This window comes from Phalangium opilio, unplaced genomic scaffold (genome assembly GCF_054372755.1).
Source record: "Phalangium opilio isolate 3A_F unplaced genomic scaffold, DU_Popi_V2 ptg000009l_1, whole genome shotgun sequence".
Taxonomy (NCBI): domain Eukaryota; kingdom Metazoa; phylum Arthropoda; class Arachnida; order Opiliones; family Phalangiidae; genus Phalangium; species Phalangium opilio.
In genome coordinates, this window is record NW_028324146.1 from 2,974,073 (window position 1) to 2,994,212 (window position 20,140).

Consider the following 20,140-nt stretch of genomic DNA (forward strand, 5'->3'; position numbering starts at 1 on the left):
GTTTAACCCGGTTTCTCCTTTCCATCAAAACTTGCAGAGGTTAACGGTAATAGTTAGTATAGGGCGCTGTCGGTTAGCTGTGGCATAGGGGCTAGCCACCACCCCTCTATGCATTGTAGAGGGACCCACCTGTAAACAAGCCAAAGGCTTAGTGTGGAAATCCCTTCATAGGCAAAGCTTAGATTATTATTATTCTTGACTTCTACTCCATTATCATCGTTAGGGTTAAGATGTACGCTGCGATCGGCTAGGGTTACGAGAAACGTTCAGCCTCCCATACAATGGCAGAGCTTCCACCAAAGGTTCACGCGATTGCGGGTTTTCTTATCATATACTAAGAATCAATCCCTTTATACACCCAAAAATTCTTAAAAGGGCATACGCTATGGTTAACGTCAACAATAGCCATGTTTAAAATTATTTTAGGAATAACGATTCTTAAAACGATTTCACTGGAATTAAGGTAATTAATACTAATTATCCTTATCGGTCATACACACTCGTAATTCGCGTTGACTTTTATCGGCCTTCAACGCTTAAACCTGACTTGAAATTTAAATACAAAACTCTTGTTAGCGTGGACAATTTAAATTTAATAGAAACCCAATTAATTTGTCATTTATTCATCGCTACAGATGAAATAATGGTGGATATACATACATACATACAAATAATATTTTGGCAGTCGGTAAATTAATTGATTTGCATTAATTGTGGCATTACATGATTAAGAAAAACAATTAGGTAAAAAAAAGACGAACAGCCATTACATGATTCTCGTAAAAGGCACTTCGCGAAGTATAAATAAAAAACAGAAAACCGGGGTTCAAATAATTTAAAATGGGCACTTTTTTGCCTTAAGTTCTCAACCATTGACAATTTTTTAAATTAAGAGATTAAATTAACTTCCAATTTAACTGCATTATACGCTACGGTCATAGCTCCTTAGGCTGAAATCAAAAAATGACTCTCGCCAATTAGTTTCTGGACCTTTTTTTACCTAAATTAAAAATAACGCTACTTGGCTCAAATAATAATTGATATAATTATCATTAATACTTAGGAATACGTTTATAAAAAGGTTACTCGAGATTTTAGAGATAGTAAGGTTAAGTTACAGTAATCGTTTTTCTTAAACGTAAACCGGGTGTTGAAAGACGATAGTCACGTTTTGATTTCAGCTTCAGGAAGTATTATTCAATATTTCCGAAATTTCCAGTTCAAGTTTTACAGTAAAACTTCATTGGGAATTGACAACTATTAATTAATTTTGGACCTGTTAATTGGATGGTTCAACGTTGGGTAAAAATTTAGTTTTTTGCCTAATGGATGTCTTTAGTTCATTGAATGAATTATTTTTTAACATAGCCTAGAACAATTACATAATATCACACTTTATCCGTAAAATTCGATTGAATGTTTTCTTCCACGATTCCATTGTTCAAAATATTTAAGAAACTAGTCCTAGCTCCTTATTAAATGCGTAGTAGAAGCGGAAGCGCCAAAGCCAGCCATGGCGCCACCACTGTGTCCCGCTTGGGAGCCAGCTCCCATTTGAGGTCCACTCGTTTCATTTGAAGTCCTATCTAACACTTTAGTCGGAGGATGGATTTCCAATTCTTTAAAATATTCGTGAGCTAAGCTTTCTCTCGCCGTGATTCTCTTCTGTGGGTTAAACGTCAACATTTTCTGAAAATAAAACAATCATAGTGTTAGAAAATCATGTTTCTTATTGAAAATTTCGAAATGGCTATCGTAGTAAAGAAAATTCGACTCTAGTCTGATTGGGGGCTAGTACTCGCGAACTAGCGATACGTTTTGTTGAAGAACCCAAATGAACCCAAGCCAGTGACTCATTACTCATTGGTCACCAGACTAACTAAGCACGTGTTTGTAACATATAACGTTACAAACTTAATTGTTCGACATTGGTATCAGCAGTTACCATTATCATGAATATTTGTGATGGTATTTGGTTTGCTCGTGGAATCACGGTAGTATCCATACGCTCCCGCTGGGTGCAATAAATATTTTATCCTTGTTTGCAGAAGCAAGTGTAAGACTCTTCTTGCAATTACTTTTATAGTGCGGCACTCCTTTTAGGTAGAACTATTATTACTTCTGCTATTATTCAATTAAACAGTCGTGTTTTGAAATTTTGCTCTGTTGAAGAGTCAGTGGCGAAAAGTAATCGATTTGAGATGAAGTAAAGGGAAGTTATGAGACCATAATGGTGGTGGTTCTTGGCTTGCTAAGTGCCCTTAAACAAAACTACAGAGATCCTCCCATCTGTAGCTTATAGAAGAAACATGAAAACGATCAGGTTTTCTTACCGCTAAAAGGTCCATGCCTTCGGAACATATTTCTGGAATTACAGTATCTAACGGAACGCCTCTAGTAGGTCCAAAGGAGCCCCAAGAAAGGGGAACCTCTTCAGGCCATTCTTCTTCAGAAGGTGTTCCTAAAATTCTAAGGAGTAACCAAGTTGAAAAATACAATGTTTTAATCAACAATTTGAGTGCCAGAAACTTACTCGAATATTTTGCCAAGTTGATCACTTTCAGATTTACCCCTAAATAAAGCCCTGAAAGAAAGTTGCAATTTCGTATTAAGCGTATGACACACTATTTCCGTTAACCCAAATTGTTATTTGTCAACCAATAGGTCATTAAGGACTAATACGGTTATCGTAATGGGTAGTGGCACTCTTACGGTTGTTATGTTACATATGGTTACTGCTCACTTTGAAATTCTAATTACCTTCTGAGGAACAACTCTGCAAATATGCACCCGCAACTCCATAAATCAACTGCAGTGGCGTATTGAGTTTGTAAAAGAACCTCTGGTGATCTGTACCATAACGTCACTACCTGAAACAAATGATTACAACGTAAATTATTTCCATTACTAAATATTCCCACGTTTCTTTATCAATTTGAACTTTAACTGTTTCATCCCTAATTTTAACCAAATATTCCTAACATTAAATGAACAAGCTTACAATATTCTTAGCTACATGATTTGAAGAACAGGTTATCACGTGACCTAAATGTGAGGTAATTTCTTTGAAACAGTATATAGTCGAAATTTTCAAAACTCACCACAGACGTTAATGCTATTTCGGAGTCATACATCCTAGAAAGTCCAAAATCTGCCAGTTTAACTTGACCAGAAATGGTTACTAATATGTTCTGAGGCTTTAAATCTCTGTGAATAATTCGATGTGAATGAAGAAAATCCACTCCGTTTAAAATATGATAAGTCATGTCCTATAAAATATTTGATCAAGAAAAAAGTAAGTTAATTACTTGTACACGAGTATAATGTTTGATGGAATGTTATTGAAATTTCAATTAACCTTAATTTTATCGGGACCCAAACCAGGAGAAGGACATTTCTCTAAATATGTTGCTAGATCTTGTTCAACGTGCTCGAAAACTAAATATAGAACTAATTGTTGCTCCTGTTCCAGTCTTCGACCATGACAAACGTCTAATAACCTGTGGAAAATAAAAAATATCAGTTTATTTTCACTTTCCAAAAACATATATATCAAACACATAATTCGTATTTACAATAACCTCAAATTCTTGTTAATAACATAATGGCCGTAAGTATAACACTTCCCATTGCTAAGTTCCGGACACTTATATTATAAGGCAATGTTTCCCAGCTCGACTTTAACAGGGCCCCCAGCCGAATTTTGAAAATATTTATGGGAATTATAGGTATTTTTTCATAAAAATATAGGATTTTATAGGACGGTTTTCCGGAATTATAGGACACTAAAATATTAATTTCGTTTTTTAAAGAACCATGAAGCGAAACAAAACTTTTATTTCAACTTGAGTATAGAAAATAATGTAACAATGGTAACCTAAATAGTAACTACCCCAATTTAACCTCCAATCTGGCAAATCGATGAAATACTTCAAAATATAGGACTTTATAGGACTTTTTGCAAAAATTATAGGATTTTATGGGACCACTGGGGGCCCTGCTTTAAATATACGACACGTTTTCCGATGTGAATTTTTTTGGGATTTAAGAAAACTATATTTTGAACAATTTACATATTTGGCTTGCCCCATGTGACAAAATATTTCTTCACTATAGACTAGACTCCTGAGCATGTGATATTATTAGTACGTTAATAATGGCTTACAACTACAACAAAGGCATACACTTTTTATGGTAATATATTACGTCAATTTTCACGAAACCATGATGAAACCTATTTAGTGTTTTTTGACTCAACCCGTTGAAAGTTGAGATAAAAATCTTGAAACACAGTTTTCAAATTTCACGACGAAACCGATCTACTTAAACTTTGATAGATTTTGTAAAAGGCAGTTTTGACAAAAACTCAAAATAGAACTTCGTCGTCGGAAATTATATATAATTTGGAAACACACCTTCATTAACGTGTTTGAGATACGTCTCATACTTTTTGTTACTACGATACTTATTTACATATGAATGAATTCACGCTGATAGAAAAAAAAACATAGAAAAATCGCCCGTGGGTGGCTTTGCTAATTGAAAGAAAATAGGCAACCAAGCCCTTGGCCTTTTTTCGTACAAAATTAAAGGAAAATTTCACCCTAGAATTATTTTTTTATTTTTACTCAAAAGAGCATATAAAATAAAATTGTTTTAATTTATAATACTAAAGAAGATACAAGCAAGTTTTCTTACTGGACCCTTTGCAGTAAGCCTTTATGTAAAGATGACGACAAAGGGTTACAAAATTATATTGGACGACTAGTACCACCTGACGAATTCGTCCAATAGGATTCATTAGCCCTCTTTCGTCATATTCGCAAAGATGCCTAACCCGATAGGTTCTGTTAGAAAACTTAAATTGCTTCCAATTTCTTTAATTGAATATCATCTATATTTGTATAAGTAAAAGCCCTAACTGATAATTAAAGCCCAGCCCGAACCGCTTTACCTATAAGGCTGAAATGTCGCAGGGACATATAACTCTTAAAGCAAGTCTCCTCTGTGATTTAGTTTAAATAAATGCCACTAGATGCTCCCATAATCGAGGGGTGGAGTTGACTGACCCTGGAAGCTTTGCTAAGGCTAGTTTTAGCTCCGCCGTTATGGACGAGCTCTAATTGGCTCCTGCCTTTGACCATACTAGCCGACATTTTCTTTAAGTAGTAGGTAGGTAATAAAACGATTTTTAGAAAATGGCGGTCAAAAATGTTAAAAAAATATTTGTTGAATAACATCCCAGGGTTTCAACCTTTTTCACGAAGCTAAACTGCCTGGCGTTGCCCGGTGTTTTAAGGGGTGAAAAAACGGGAGGGGTTTTCTTTCTATAGTCTTTTGACCCACCCGTACAAAGCATGATGTTTTTAGAAACTAACGTTCCTTTTCCAACTTTAAATTTCAATAAAACGATTCTTAATTAGGGGTTAGTCATAAAGCTTAAATAATTCTTGCCTAGAATATGACCTTCTTACGAACTTAATGGCTAGGGGTTATCGGACCCAACCTTGAGGAACTTAAGCAAACCACTTCTAAAACCTTAACCTAGTGTTGCTGATATCAACCTCGCAGTTTGGTAACGAATTTTGACTGTGTAAAATGAACAAACAAATAATTACCCATAAACATATTTAAGATAATCTATGGTAAATTTTAGGGGTTGAACATGCCTTCCACCATCTTTTAAAATGGCGGCCCGAAAAATAGCGGAAATGACCTGACTAGCAACGACTGGTTCCTTTGAAGCTAGTTATTTTACGCGCTCTTTCGAATTAAAGAGAGAAAATCTAGCTTGGAACTTTCCTTTAACTACTGCGAAAATTATCCAAAGAGCGGATATCATGACGTAACCGTACGGTAATTTCAGAGGCATGCGATCCGACATTGACTCCCTTTCGTTATTACCCACGTTTAATCAAACAGTGTATGAAGTGTTACCTTTAAAAGCTAAGGGGAGTTTAAGTAAATTTTGTACAGACAGGAAGAATACGAACTATTTTAATACTGAAATGAATGGAAGTTCATATCTTAGAAGGTGTTAGACGGCTGGTTTTCGAAATACATTTTTATCCACAAATTTGTGAATAGTTCATCGATTATCTACACCACCAACCATAATTTGAAGAATTGTTCATAAAATTATCCATAATTTGAAAAATTGTTCATAAAATTATCCATAATTTGAAAAATTGTTCATAAAATTATCCATAATTTGAAGAATTGTTCATAAAATTATCCATAATTTGAAAAATTGTTCATAAAATTATCCATAATTTGAAAAATTGTTCATAAAATTATCCATAATTTGAAAAATTGTTCATAAAATTATCCATAATTTGAAAAATTGTTCATAAAATTATCCATAATTTTGCGAATAGTTCATCAATTGTTCATAATTTTGCGAATAGTTCAGAAATTATCCATAATTTGCGAAAATTTAATCAATTATTCATAATATAATAATCCTTGCATTTTTATAAACAAATGTGTTTATAATCCTTAACTTTTTATAAACAAATGTGTCTATAATCCTTCAAATAATTGGATTATTAGTAGGTTCTGAGAATCCTTTCGGCAAGAATAAAACTCGGAAAAGAATACGCGTCACTATAATATCAAAATCCTTGACTTCACGTAACAAACTTCTGATATGATAAAATGAGTATGACTTTTAAGGGCGCGGCGTGTTCAACTTTACACGCCCCCACTTCCTGCAACCGGTGGAAAACCTTGTAATCTCGCTGAAGGCAGAATTTACTACGCAGTTTGCAAATACTGAACTAGATGGCGCGCCAATCTTCGAAATATTAAGAGATAAACTTGAGAAGCAAAAAATTATAGTTGGCGGAATCACGAAAAGGTCATTATTATCTTTTAAAACGTCTTTATGTGATTCATAAATATAAACTCCAAACCGGAAGAGATTCCCATTTGATGACGAACTAATATTAAATTTATTATAGCCTTCGTCATCAATGATGAACGTCGCTTGTTTTCATTCAAGGTTTTAACATGATTCAGATTCACACAAATCATTTATTATCAATGAGTCAAGTATTTTGACTCAAATTCATTTAGGCTTTATTTAAACAATCTCTGGTATTTAAAGGTCTTAGTCGAAATTAAAAGCTACTATCATAAATTCATAAGATATGTTCCATAAGCTTGTCACTGGTTACTGAGAGCTTGTCATGAAGTGACGTGGGTAAAACATAACAGATAAAAGTGACGCCTGGGGAGGCGCTAAATAGGAAGATGGACTGCAAAATTAACCGAGTGTAGTCAATTCTCGCGTCGTTATTGAACTAGCACGAGCTGTAAGTCTCAAGCATTACGAAGTGTCATACTTATGGATATTTACTTATGATACTATTTATATTCAATCCAAAATTTCATCAAAATTACTCCCTGACCGTTATAACTCTAATACACAAAATTCGCTAATTGTAGTTTCAAAATGAAAGCTCAAATATGTTAACAGTATATTTGTTAGTATATTGTTTTAAGAAATGTATTTTTCCCACACTAAAATCAAACTCCCTGACTTTTCCGTGATATTTTTGGTCTATTTTTAAAAAATCTGACTTGTCCAGGTTTTTCCTGACCTGATGTAAAAGTGTTCGGATCCATTTCAATAAAACCCAATTTAACCGACCGGCTCACCAAATGTTGTCCAACAAACGACATTCAAGGAACATGAGTCCCCATATGACAACCAAAATAAGAACAAGCAGCAAGATTCCCCACGTGACAACAATACAAGTAGGACCAAGCAACAAGAGTCTCCACGTGACAACAATACAAGTAGGACCAAGCAACAAGAGTCTCCACGTGACAACAAGTAACAAAAATGCGCACGTGTCAACAAACAAAACGACAACTAAGGAACAAGAATCAGCGTGTGAGAATGAAAAGTAATTAGGGTCCTGCATCGGACGAAGAAAGCAAAGGCGAGAGAAAAGAGGACGGGGTAAAAGAAAGGCAAGGCCGAGATCCTAATCAGCTCGAGGCTATCGAGCGGAAAAAGCGCTCTGGCGTGAGAAGCGGCAGCGAATAACGAAAACCCCTTTCGGTACCGCGATTAAAACGAAGGCGAAACCGGCATTCGTTGGTATTTCCTCATCATCCAACCCTCCCTACATAATCCACATTCTTGAGAAGCTAGCGTGGCAACACACTCATTTCGCGTCGGCAGAGAAAAAATGGCACAAAGGCATTTTAATTCTTTTCCTCCTCGGGCGATGATCTAACGAAGCTCCTTACACAAATCGTATTGTAGATTGAGCCATTCTCCAAAAATTTCAGTCTCTTAAATTTTCGAGTTCAGCGGGTTCCACGAACTCACCGCGAAACGCCTTGTCCTAAGAGTATCACTACCGTGCCAAAGTCTACCAAAGTTCCAACTTTCAAGCTGTCCAGACAGCGTACGTAACTACGTAAGCAAAAAAGTATGGGAAAGACCGTGGGCTGATACTCCAAGTCTAGGGCGTAAATGACGCAACAAGTTTTATTCTCCGCCACCGCTTCGTGTATTAAAAACAAGAAACGTTACGATTACGGAATGTTATATCTACGCGTGTAGATGTCGATGGAATCAAGAGGAAATGTATTTCCCTATTAAGATAAATTCTCTAACATCATTGAATCCACATGCCGTATTTTCCTAATTAAGACAATACAGTGTTCAAACACCAGACTCTATTTTATCCACGACTATTCTGGACAAGTTTCTTGAGAGCAGGAGTTGGATGGGGAGGAAATTTCTGGGGAGTATTGTGTAGATTCTTTTCTATAAAGCGTTCATACTATGCAGCTATGTGTTACACAAAGAACGGATTCATGCTCATAAGAACATAGGACACGAGATATTCTGTCCCCGTCCTAGCATGGAAGAAGAAGGGTATGGAAGGGTCCTATAGTGTTAAAGAGAGCGCGTTGAAAAATCGTAACTTCCCCCTTTTCATTCCCTCCTTCCCGAGTTTATCACCAACGTTGAAAGCTTCCGCGCAGGCGCGCTGTAGCAGAGGCGGTAGAGAGCGGATCTAAACAGTGTATCCCTCTCTCTGCTTGCGCGCCAATATTGCGCAGAGCAGTAATCGCGTTACAGCTAGTGCCGAGAGGAGAGGAGAGTTTTCTCACGTGACCCTACATTTCGCGTAGCCGTCTGCCCATGGACGAACCAATACTGAAGGACGGATGGCAGAGGGAGAAAGTTAAAAAATACTTGTTAATTCTCCTTCTAGCGGCAGATAGTAGCAAACAGGATAGTGGGGGGCTTATGGGGGAATCAACGTTCTAAAGAGGGAAGCAGCAAACGTCTTAGTTTGTCTAGATGGCGCTAGCTTTTTCCGGGACTTGACTCGGTATTTTTCATAACCCCCCTCCGTTTTGGTGCTGAAAATGGGGAAGTAAGCTTAACATTGGTTGTTTACTCGCTTAGTATGGGGCTCTATGGGCTGCCATCGGTCCTTCAGTATTCGTTCGTCCATGGTCTGCCTATTCACCTCACCATTCCATACCCTTCTTCTTCCATGGTCCTAGCATACTTGGTGTAGGTTCGCGTCACTTCATTCCGCCATCTATGACGGTCTGCAGGAACTATATAGATTAGAGAAATGTACGCTTTTAGACACGTGCCATAAATATTAGCAGACGAATCTTCTCAACCAAGTATGCGAGGATGGTACCAGAGGATAAAGCTATTGCCCTATGTTCTTATCAGCATGAATCCGTTCTTGGTTACACGTGCTAGGCCTAGTAGAACAATTAAATAAGTAGTCCACGGGATCACTTCTATTCTATTCTACCCTCTATAAATAGTTGAAATTGTTTCTTTCTTTGTGTTAGCGCGAGAGGATAGGGATTGCGGGCGTCAGGTCGGAGTGGCATCAATTTTCTATTTATATTTAATCCAAAATTTCATCAAAATCTCCGTTAAGTTTAACACGTAGCTAATAAAAATACGTAATAGTCAATTTTAACTTGTTACGAGAACGGTGCATGCGTGGAAAAAACATGATTTTTGTACACCGGCACTTCGGAAGAGAAATAAATATGGTACCTAGGTAGGTGGCCCTCATTCGAGAATAGTATTATGCCCGTTGGGCTTATAGATGAGAAAAATTGTATTTCCTTTTTTCGATCTCACTTCCGTCCATTGTTGAGGAAAAGCCGTCAAGCGGAAAACTAAAAATTCATCACAAGCAACGAACGCTCTTTCGATTCTTTTCAGTTGTTTAACGTTCTCACGGAACGGTTATTCCCGTTAATTAACGTCAAATGTTTAGTATTACTACTCATTTACCCAACAATATTTATGCAAACGAATTTAAATACCTCCGTTCTTTAAGATAATATCTCCTCTATGATGTGCTTACGGTTCAATGGATGTGTAGTATAATTTAATGAAACTATTAATGACCTTCGTTAGTGTCGAAGGTTAATTAGGGTTAAAACATATAAACATATATAACTTAACAACAGTAAGTAAGAAACTCAAGTAAAATACGATTATGTTTACTAGTGAAACAGGATTTTGACTGTTCAATTTATTATTTGCCGAATTTGGCAAATAATAAGTTGAACGGTCAAAATCCTACCTGGCGAGGCAGACCAAATTGGTATAGTCTGCAAATGTTTTTTTTTTTAGAGTTTCTGGTACACAGAAAATTACATAACGTGGAAACTAACCTAATCACAGCAAATTTAGCATAACTGCAATGGGAATTGACAAACTTATTTTTATTATGTTCCACTAACTTAAATTAATTTTAAATATTATCTTTACAAAATAGCATGCAGGTGTGGCATATCAAAAGAAAAATAAGCTTTTATAATTTTTGTAAATAATAGTTGCCGGCGTTTTGTTAATGCATCGTAAATATTTCCGAAGTTTCAAACAATATTGAGAAGGCCGGGTGTTTAAAGAAGAAAACCTCGGAAGTAATTGTGGCAAGTGTTTTGTTAATGCTACTTCAGGAAGTATTTTTAACTAATAGGGAAGGTTCCCGGCGTTGGCCGCGTAAAGCTATGCTTCAAAAAAAGCAAGTTGGGAAACTAAAATGTTACCTCTCCGTGTCGAGACCAGGAAAATCTACCAACTTAATTTCCTGAATATACAAATATTGCTATTTATTGATAAGCAACTGAATGTGTTATAATTAAAATAATAAAGGCTTTATTAAGAACTCTATTGGCTTGTAAATACTGTCCTCTCCTTTTACCTCAACAATGGTCTTAGTTATCCATTATGTCCATACATTTATCGGGACAAAAGCTGAGCATGGGCCAAAGAATGGAAGGCTATTGCCTGATCATACCTATAACTTTGGCAACCCAATTGTGGGAATAACTCATTAATCTTCGAAAGAGTTTCCATCATTCCATGATTTGTAATACAATGGGGCAACGTCTTAATTCCTTGCTCTATATTAACTATGAAATTTGTATTGTGTATCGACTTCATACGCAATTTTCATTACTCGTCCTATATAAACTTTGACTGGAGAGGTTTTGGCTTACAGACGTTTTTCTTAAAACAATTAAATAAAATTGTATTAATTATTTTTATCGTAAGTTAAGTACCTTAATTTTAGTTAAATAGTTTTAAGTAACGCTATTCCTAACACCATTTGAAATATAACTACTATTGACGTTTGCGGCCTACCGTATGCTATTTTTTGTAAAGACGGCCGAATCCCAATAAGTGTTATGAAATAGTTCATTCGCGTGAACCTTTGGTGGAAGCCTTGCCATTTGGAAGTTAGACGTTTCTCGTAACCCTAGCCAACCGCCGCGTACAACTTAACCCTAACTATGATAATGGAGTAGAAGCCAATGTGACTGATTGGTGTCAGTGTGGAATAGACGGAAGACCTGTTGAAGGTGGTTTTGTAAGTAGCCAACAATTACAGATTGGTATCTATTGTCGATAGACGATTCTGACATTTTGCCCTAAGGGCCGCGGTTTTCTTTCCTAGTTAGTGTTTTACGCATGACTCTTTAAATTTATGTAAAAAAACAGATAGACAATGTAATTTAATTGCTGTTTCTGAATGGTTTGTGTTTAAAATAAAATCTACCAAAGCATTGGAGATTAAGATTTGAAGGGATATTCTTCATAAAAAAAACCTTCGGAAGGAGTTGAAAGGTCTGACAAATATTATGCACCAGATTTCATGTTTCCAAATATTATAATACGCAATTATCGTAAGAAGTTATGCTTAAAAATTTCATCTTCTCTGATTAGGCTGAGATTCGTGACAGCTATAAAGGTCTTTCGTTTCAGTTCCAAATACACGGGAAGTAACTTAACAAAAATAAGTATGACACTCGTAGAATACCTAATTGTAAGTGCTTACGACTAAAACACGATTTCCGTCAACTAACTAAGCATTGGTAGGTCATAAGACATCTTACATAAGTTGGTCACTGGTTACTGAGAGATAGATTCTCGTAAAGCGACGCCTGGTGATTCGCTGTCAAAGGCTTAGTACAGACCTACAGACTAAATAGGAAGATGGACTGCAAAAACGGAGTGTAGTCAATTCTCGCGTCGTTCTCGAACTAGATCTCAGTAAGTCTCTAGCATTTCGAAGCATATAGGTAGTGTTATAATATTGGAACATAACTTTTAAGCTCAAGGTAGAAGTGATCCATTATAAGGCAGAGCCAAGAGATATAAACATTCCGGTGTAATGTCAAAAGCTGATTACGCTTTCAGTTAAGAGCTGACTGAACTCTGTTAATTCCGAGGGGTCGGTCATTCATGAAATCCCGTACGCTACCCGCGAAATCCAACTAAAGAAATCCGAAATCAATGCTGATTTCGAAATCCCATAAAAAATCCGAAATCATGAACGAAATCACAGAATTAGTAAAGAAATCATAAAATCAGTAAAAAATTCAAAAAATCAACAAAGAAATCACGAAATCAGAAACAAAATCAGTAAAGAAATCGTCAAATCCAAAATCATAATAAATCACAAAATCCGACGAAATCACGGGGGAAATCTCAAAATCCGAGGAAATCACGCAAAAAGCCTTAAAATCCAACGAAATCACAGAATTAGTAAAGAAATCATAAAATCAGTAAAAAATTCAAAAAATCAACAAAGAAATCACGAAATCAGAAACAAAATCAGTAAAGAAATCGTCAAATCCAAAATCATAATAAATCACAAAATCCGACGAAATCACGGGGGAAATCTCAAAATCCGAGGAAATCACGCAAAAAGCCTCAAAATCCAACGAAATCAAGGGAAATATCGCAAAATCCGTCGAAATCAGGAGAAAAATCTCAAAATTCGATGAAATCCATTTGATTTTATCGAATTCTGAAATCAAACAAAATCCGATGAAATCAAACGAAATCCGATTAAATCAAATGAAATCCGATTAAATCAAATTGGATTTCGAAATCCCGTACACTTTTTCCAAAACGTCCGACCCCTAGTCAAATTCCATACAAAATCCCTAATTTGGCACGGTAGGAAACAAACCTTATTTTTATGAAATATAGCTTTAAGGCAATGGGAGCTATCATACTTATCATTATTACGTTACAAATGATATATACATAATTCCGATAGTGGATTGAAATTTCCGATAAAGAAAGCAACTTATTTGTGTTAAGGTAGAGGCGCATTCCGATTTCGAAAAGCGCTCGTTATCAACGATGGAACTACTTTTCTCTGGCAACGAAGAAGGGGTGATTGGCCGAGATATCCGGCTGCGTGCCAGTGTTATAGGAGTGACCGGTGCCGTCACCTTACATAAAAACACGCAAATTCCTTCTTCTCAAGATTAGAGATCTTCGAGGGGCCAGTCACTCAGTGCTATTGGGGTACACGGTTAAAGAGAGATTCCCGTTGAAGGAGGAGCTAAATTTCGTGAAATAATAGACCCCTGCCGTATCGTCTTCTTGATATAGGGGGTTAAGACGGAACATCCGGTATGTGGATCCAAAGACATTGGATAATAGTTTTAAAGTTTCCAGTCCTTCAAAGTCCATTTGTTTGAAGTCATGTCTAACGTCTTTGTATCTAAATACTGGATACAATAACAAGGTCGTCAAACGCCAGACTCTATTTTACCCCTGACCTATGAAAAAGGTCTATCACACTGCCATACTGGTGGGTCGAATGCATTGAGAAAGCTGAAACCCCCAACCAGTATGGCCGCCAGAACTGAGGTTAAAAATGGTGTGCTAAGCTAATTACCCAAATGAAAGCAATCTATAACTTTGACTGTACTAAAGGGATAACAAGTAATCTTTAAAAGCCGTGTCCTTGAAAGTACTAAAAGGATTACGCGTAACCCGTAATCGGTGAGAGTGATTAGCCCATCAGAAATCTCAAGCACGCCACACATGATTCGCTGTTGGCCAAATATCAAATGTGTGGCGTTACCTTCAAAAGTTTTTCCAAGACTCAAATACAATCAGAAGTGTATTAAATATTTTCCTTATACGAATGTATGTCCGATGTTAAAGATATAGAGAAACGGCAGCCTGAAATGTAAAAAATCGTTTTTATGGAACGACTTCCGCTCTTTGAAACGGTTATTAGACGGGCAAATTAATAAATTATTATAAAAATAGACGGGCAACGTCGGGTCTCTTTTCTGCAAGTTACGTTAATATCTATAAATGAGAATCATTGTCATGATTTACTAATGACATATCTCTCACTTCATTGTGGGAGACTAGATAAATTTAATTATTGTACGACGAACAACTTCTATTTCGCTTTGTCAGTTAAGTTATAAATTTTTAAACTAATTTTTTAAATTTATCTTTGACAATACAGTTTTACATCTGATTTTAATTTACTTGAAATTTTCCTTAATTACTAGATTATTATTCTAAGGAGCTTAATTTCCCTAAAGGACAACTAAAACTAAGAATGAAGTCTCGTTTAAAATAACCATTGAAATCCCTTCTAGACAGACGCCATTTACTTAATACCATGCACACCTGTTCTTCCCTTTATTTTAACCACTTTAAGGAAACACCAACCAATTGGCAAACAATTTATTGTCCATATCGAAGCAGCTGCTCTACCCCATGAATCAATAATGCTAGAAACAATAGCCCCGATCGTTTATAGACTTTATTATTTAACTACCGTTAAAATTTGAAACAAGCCGAAAGTGGCGGCGATGCGCCAAGACCATACGGCACACGCGTGTCAAGAGCTCGCGTGGTTAGTCAAGCGTCCAAGCGTCAGCCCCTGACGACACCTGCCTCTTAACAAGAGACCTTTTGTCAGGCTGGACAGAATCCAAGTGCAGCCTCGAGCTTGTTCACCAGAAAGCGTCGAAGCGTGAAGACCGCTTAATTTTGAATTTGAAGGAATAGCACGCAATTATCGGCCTCCGCCGCCTAATAAATATATTTCTATCGACGAATCCAAGGAGAGTAGCTCTTTCGAACTCAAAAACATTCTTGGAATATTTTGAATTTTTTTTTTAAATTTTTAAATAAGTATATTAAGCGACGATCCTGAAAAAGACTTGCAACATTCTCCGACTCATTCGGTAAAATGAATATCCGACTCCAGGCTCATTCGGTCGAAAGAATACCCGGTACCCGACTCATTCGGTATAAAGAATACCCGCTTCCCGACTCATTCGGTATAAAGAATACCCGCTTCCCGACTCAATCGGTATAAAGAATACCCACTTCCCGACTCATTCGGTATAAAGAATACCCGCTTCCCGACTCAATCGGTATAAAGAATACCCACTTCCCGACTCATTCGGTATAAAGAATACCCGCTTCCCGACTCATTCGGTATAAAGAATAACCGCTTCCCGACTCATTCGGTATAAAGAATAACCGCTCCCGACTCATTCGGTATAAAGAATACCCAGCAACACGACTCAATCGGTATAAAGAATACCCGCTTCCGACTCAATCGGTATAAGAAATACCCGCTTCCCGACTCATTCGGCATAAAGAATACCCGCCTCCCGACTCAATCGGTATAAAGAATACCCGCTTCCCGATTCATTCGGTAGAGAAAGATTACCCGACAACCGGACTCGTTCAATAGAAGAAATACCCGGCTTCTAATTCTTTGGGACCTGATAGTAGGAACCTCCATTCCATAACCCATTCGTAAAAGGAACTCTAATTCGCTAAATAGAATTCCCAGATTCAGTAAAACCAAATCTCCTGCTACTCGACAGATTCGGTAAAACTAAATCTCCTGTATACCCGACAAATTCGGTAAAACCAAATCTCCTGTATACCCGACAAATTCGGTAAAACCATATCTCCTGTATACCCGACAGATTCGGTAAAACCAAATCTCCTGCTACCCGACAGATTCGGTAAAACCAAATCTCCTGTATACCCGACAAATTCGGTAAAACCAAATCTCCTGCTACCCGACAGATTCGGTAAAACCAAATCTCCTGTATACCCGGCAGATTCGGTAAAACCAAATCTCCTGTATACCCGACAGATTCGGTAAAACCAAATCTCCTGCTACCCGACAGATTCGGTAAAACCAAATCTCCTGCTACCCGACAGATTCGGTAAAACCAAATCTCCTGTATACCCGACAGATTCGGTAAAACCAAATCTCCTGTATACCCGACAGATTCGGTAAAACCAAATCTCCTGTATACCCGACACATTCGGTTTTTAAAAGGGTAATTTTCGTGCGGGAAAGGTATACAAGAAGGTCTGCAAGCCAGGTGTGTAGGTATTTAGTGGCTCAAATGTAATCATAAGCACTAATTAAGTTATCGGCAATAATTCGCGCGACAATTGATCGTCTTCATGGTGTCGTCCATAACAAATAGGTGAAAATTGCTTCTTTCGCGAATTAAATTAGGAGGCGTGGTTCCGTTCATTTTGTCAATAGGTCGAGAACCGCTTTTATCTTAAATTGTCTAACTAGTTATTTCCTCGGTTCTTCATTAGTCGCACCGACGCCTTTAGTCCGGTCGCCCCATCCCCATCCCCTGTCCTCGTACATGATGTGGTCTAAGAGAATTTAATCTGAAGGAGATGAAAATAAAGAGAAGTCAAGTTCAATTTCCAAAAAGAATACAAAGCGGCGGAATAGAGAATTAAGCATTAGTTCATGTTCCGCTGATTATAACGTGATACGCGTTGGCTTATTCAAAGTCTGCTTAAGCAGACTTATGTATTTACCTCTAGCATAAATCTAATAGTCATATTTTCGGAAGCTTACATTATGATCTTATGGTAGAGTTTTAAATATAAGTATTAGAAATTTTTTAATAGGAACCTTTCTTGGTGATCTTGTATATTCAAAATATAATTTTTAATTTTTTTTTTTCAAAAACATGTTAATTTTGTTAACGCTAAGACTCGGCTCTAAAATCATTTCAGTCAAAGTAAGAGCTAGCTTTACCATATTTAATTAGAAAAAATAAGTCGATAAAGCTTACATTAGGACCATTGGGCTAAAAAGACCTATACCATTATTATTCAGGAACCTAAGCCTTTGATCAAATGGCATAAAAAGAGCGTTGTTTTGGACTTTACCAGTAACAATTTGGACAAATAGCAATCATTCCTTACTCTCCTAAATAACCAAGATTTCGGAAAACAATGAATAATAAACATGAATAATTGATTTTTTACATAAAGCCCTCTCAGATTTGCTCAACTCAGAGTCCTGAGAGTTCCAGTTTGAAGAAACTTTACCATACACGTCTTGAGTTCCCTACTTTCTCTCAATTCCAAACAACCAATGAACCAAGGTCTCCTTTCTGATATGTCACATCGAGCAAAACAAGCTAGTCGGTATTTTGCGGTTAGTTTGAATTTCAAAATATCTAATGTAATTTTAACTTTTTAAGTCGAAATTTTTGTATTCCACATAATTTTAGGCATATTTTCCTTCCTAAAACTGCCGCCATCTAAAACTACTAGTAGTAGTAAAGTGTTTGAGAGTATCCCTTTGAAGAGCAGGTAAAACAAGCTCGTCAGTGGTTAGAAGTTTAAGCACGGTGTTTATTACTTTTGACACATTTATGAGTTTCGAGGATGGGAGGAAAAGAAAACCAGTGTGAAATTCAATCTAGATCTTCTCCATGTCATAATTCCTCAAAGATGTCATCTAGGAATTCTCTAATTAGCCGCATCGCGTTTACCTTGATGGCAGATCGTTTCGCTTCCATGAATTGTAATGGAATTTCTTTCTTTGCGCGTAATTTATCACTAACTATTTAAGGAATTTTGTTTCGTTAAAAAATAACGTAAGGGGTGAATTTATTACCAATGTTCTCTTCTCTTCTATTTTTATATCGAAAACTAGTTTCGCAGATTTTGAAATTCTTAAGAGGATACTGACATTGGACATTCTGAATATTTATGTTACTTACATTATTAGCGCGAATTGTGTAACATTACACACCCTTTTTAGAGCCAGTATGACGACCCAAATTTTTGGGTGCATCACCTAATTACTTCTGCCTGCAAACATGATACCCTTCTACGCTTTAAACCTCAACAGGCGTAGAGTTTCTATGACGTTTCACCTACTTCACTCCCTGACTAACTCTCAATAAGCATTGGAAAATGTACTATAAGTTCATAAGTATGTTCCATATGTTTGTCACTGGCTACAAACTGGAGCTTGTCATGAAGTGACGTAGGTCATAGATTCTCGTCATGCAAAGCCTGCTGTGGCGCTGTCAAAGGTTTAGTACAGACTAAATAGGAAGATGGACTGCAAAACCGAGTGTAGTCAATTCTCGAACTAGCTCTCAGGAAATCTCTTGAATTACGAAGTATAGGTAGGTAGTGTCATACTTATGGAATATAACTTATAAACTTATGATATAACCATATATATATTTGAGAAAGTGGTCTGTTTGTTTGTTCTTCATGCACAGTCACCATTCATTAACAAATTTTGCCAAAATGCATGGTTGATATCAGTAAAAGTGGTTCGTTTCAGCTTCTCAATGTTGGGTCCATGAACTCCTTGACATTAAAGGGGCTGGCCGGAGCTGTTGGGTGAAGGGGGGTCAAACTGTTGGTTAGCATATTTCTTACCCGCCCACCGCGATGGTGGCGCCATTTCTTATGGCCAAGGAGCTGGGTGTTTTCCCCTGAACTAAGGGCGGACTTCACCCCAACAGCGCCGGTTAGCCCCTTTAAGCAAGGACGTGCCAACATGAGCCAACATTTTATACTTTAGCGGGGGCAAAATGGCTGCCTAATGTTAAAGTCCCATAGAGTTCAAAATTTGAGCGGGGGCCTTCGCCCCCGCAGTTGGCACACCCCTGACATTAAGCGTGTAAAGAACGTCATATTATCTACCCGAAACATTTTAGCTTTAAGAACAACAACTAGCTAAGCATCCATTGTTGAATTTGAAACATGTAAAAATTGTCTGTTTCTAAAAAACATTATCACGCAGCTATTTTTTACCTCTCCGTGTGACGTAGTCCAGGAGAGGTTCTGTAACGGCCGTGTCTGTCTGTGTGTGTGTGTGTGTCTGTCTGTGTGTCTGTCTGTCCGTTGTTACACCCACATGACCGCGTTCGCAGTTTGCGTATCGGAGCAAACGTGTTCCCAATTTCCGGACCGCATTGACAGTTCACAGAAATTTGGAAAATTGTATTTCTCTCCGTTGGCTACTCTATACTTGAGTTCTCACACCACCATGTTTGGTCTTCGTCCATCCCATATGAACACCAGTCTGGTACTTTTCTGGCTTCCACCACCACCATCTTCTATTCTTTGTCAATCCCACATTGACACCAGTCCGCACTTACACTGGCTTCTAACACCACCATCCACTGGTCTTCCGTCTATTCCACATAGACACCAATCTGTATCATTGGCTTCTAACACCACCATCCACTGGTCTTCCGTCTATTCCACATAGACACCAATCTGTATCATTGGCTTCTAACACCACCATCCACTGGTCTTCCGTCTATTCCACATAGACACCAATCTGTATCATTGGCTTCTAACACCACCATCCACTGGTCTTCCGTCTATTCCACATAGACACCAATCTGTATCATTGGCTTCTACTCCATTATCATCGTTTGGTTTTAGGATATACGCGGCGATCAGCTAGGGTTACGAGAAACGTCTAGCCTCCCTAAGGTGGGATCGGCCACCAAAGGTTTTCGCAAT

The 20,140-nt window shown here is 37.3% G+C and overlaps 1 protein-coding gene across 2 annotated transcripts in view; it reads right to left on the bottom strand.

The window, feature by feature from the left end:
• Positions 1 to 569: 569 nt before the first annotated feature.
• Positions 570 to 20,140, bottom strand: part of Cdk4 (Cyclin-dependent kinase 4) — a 59,804-nt gene continuing 40,233 nt past the window's right edge. For both annotated transcript variants that reach the window (XM_089846818.1, XM_089846826.1), the window contains exons 3-8: positions 3,359 to 3,500; positions 3,102 to 3,269; positions 2,761 to 2,870; positions 2,534 to 2,584; positions 2,334 to 2,469; positions 570 to 1,689 (exon numbers count right to left, since the gene is read on the bottom strand). In XM_089846818.1, coding sequence (XP_089702944.1) covers positions 1,465 to 1,689; positions 2,334 to 2,469; positions 2,534 to 2,584; positions 2,761 to 2,870; positions 3,102 to 3,269; positions 3,359 to 3,500 — 832 coding nt within the window. In that variant the 3' untranslated portion in view covers positions 570 to 1,464. The remainder of the gene's footprint in view (positions 1,690 to 2,333; positions 2,470 to 2,533; positions 2,585 to 2,760; positions 2,871 to 3,101; positions 3,270 to 3,358; positions 3,501 to 20,140) is intronic.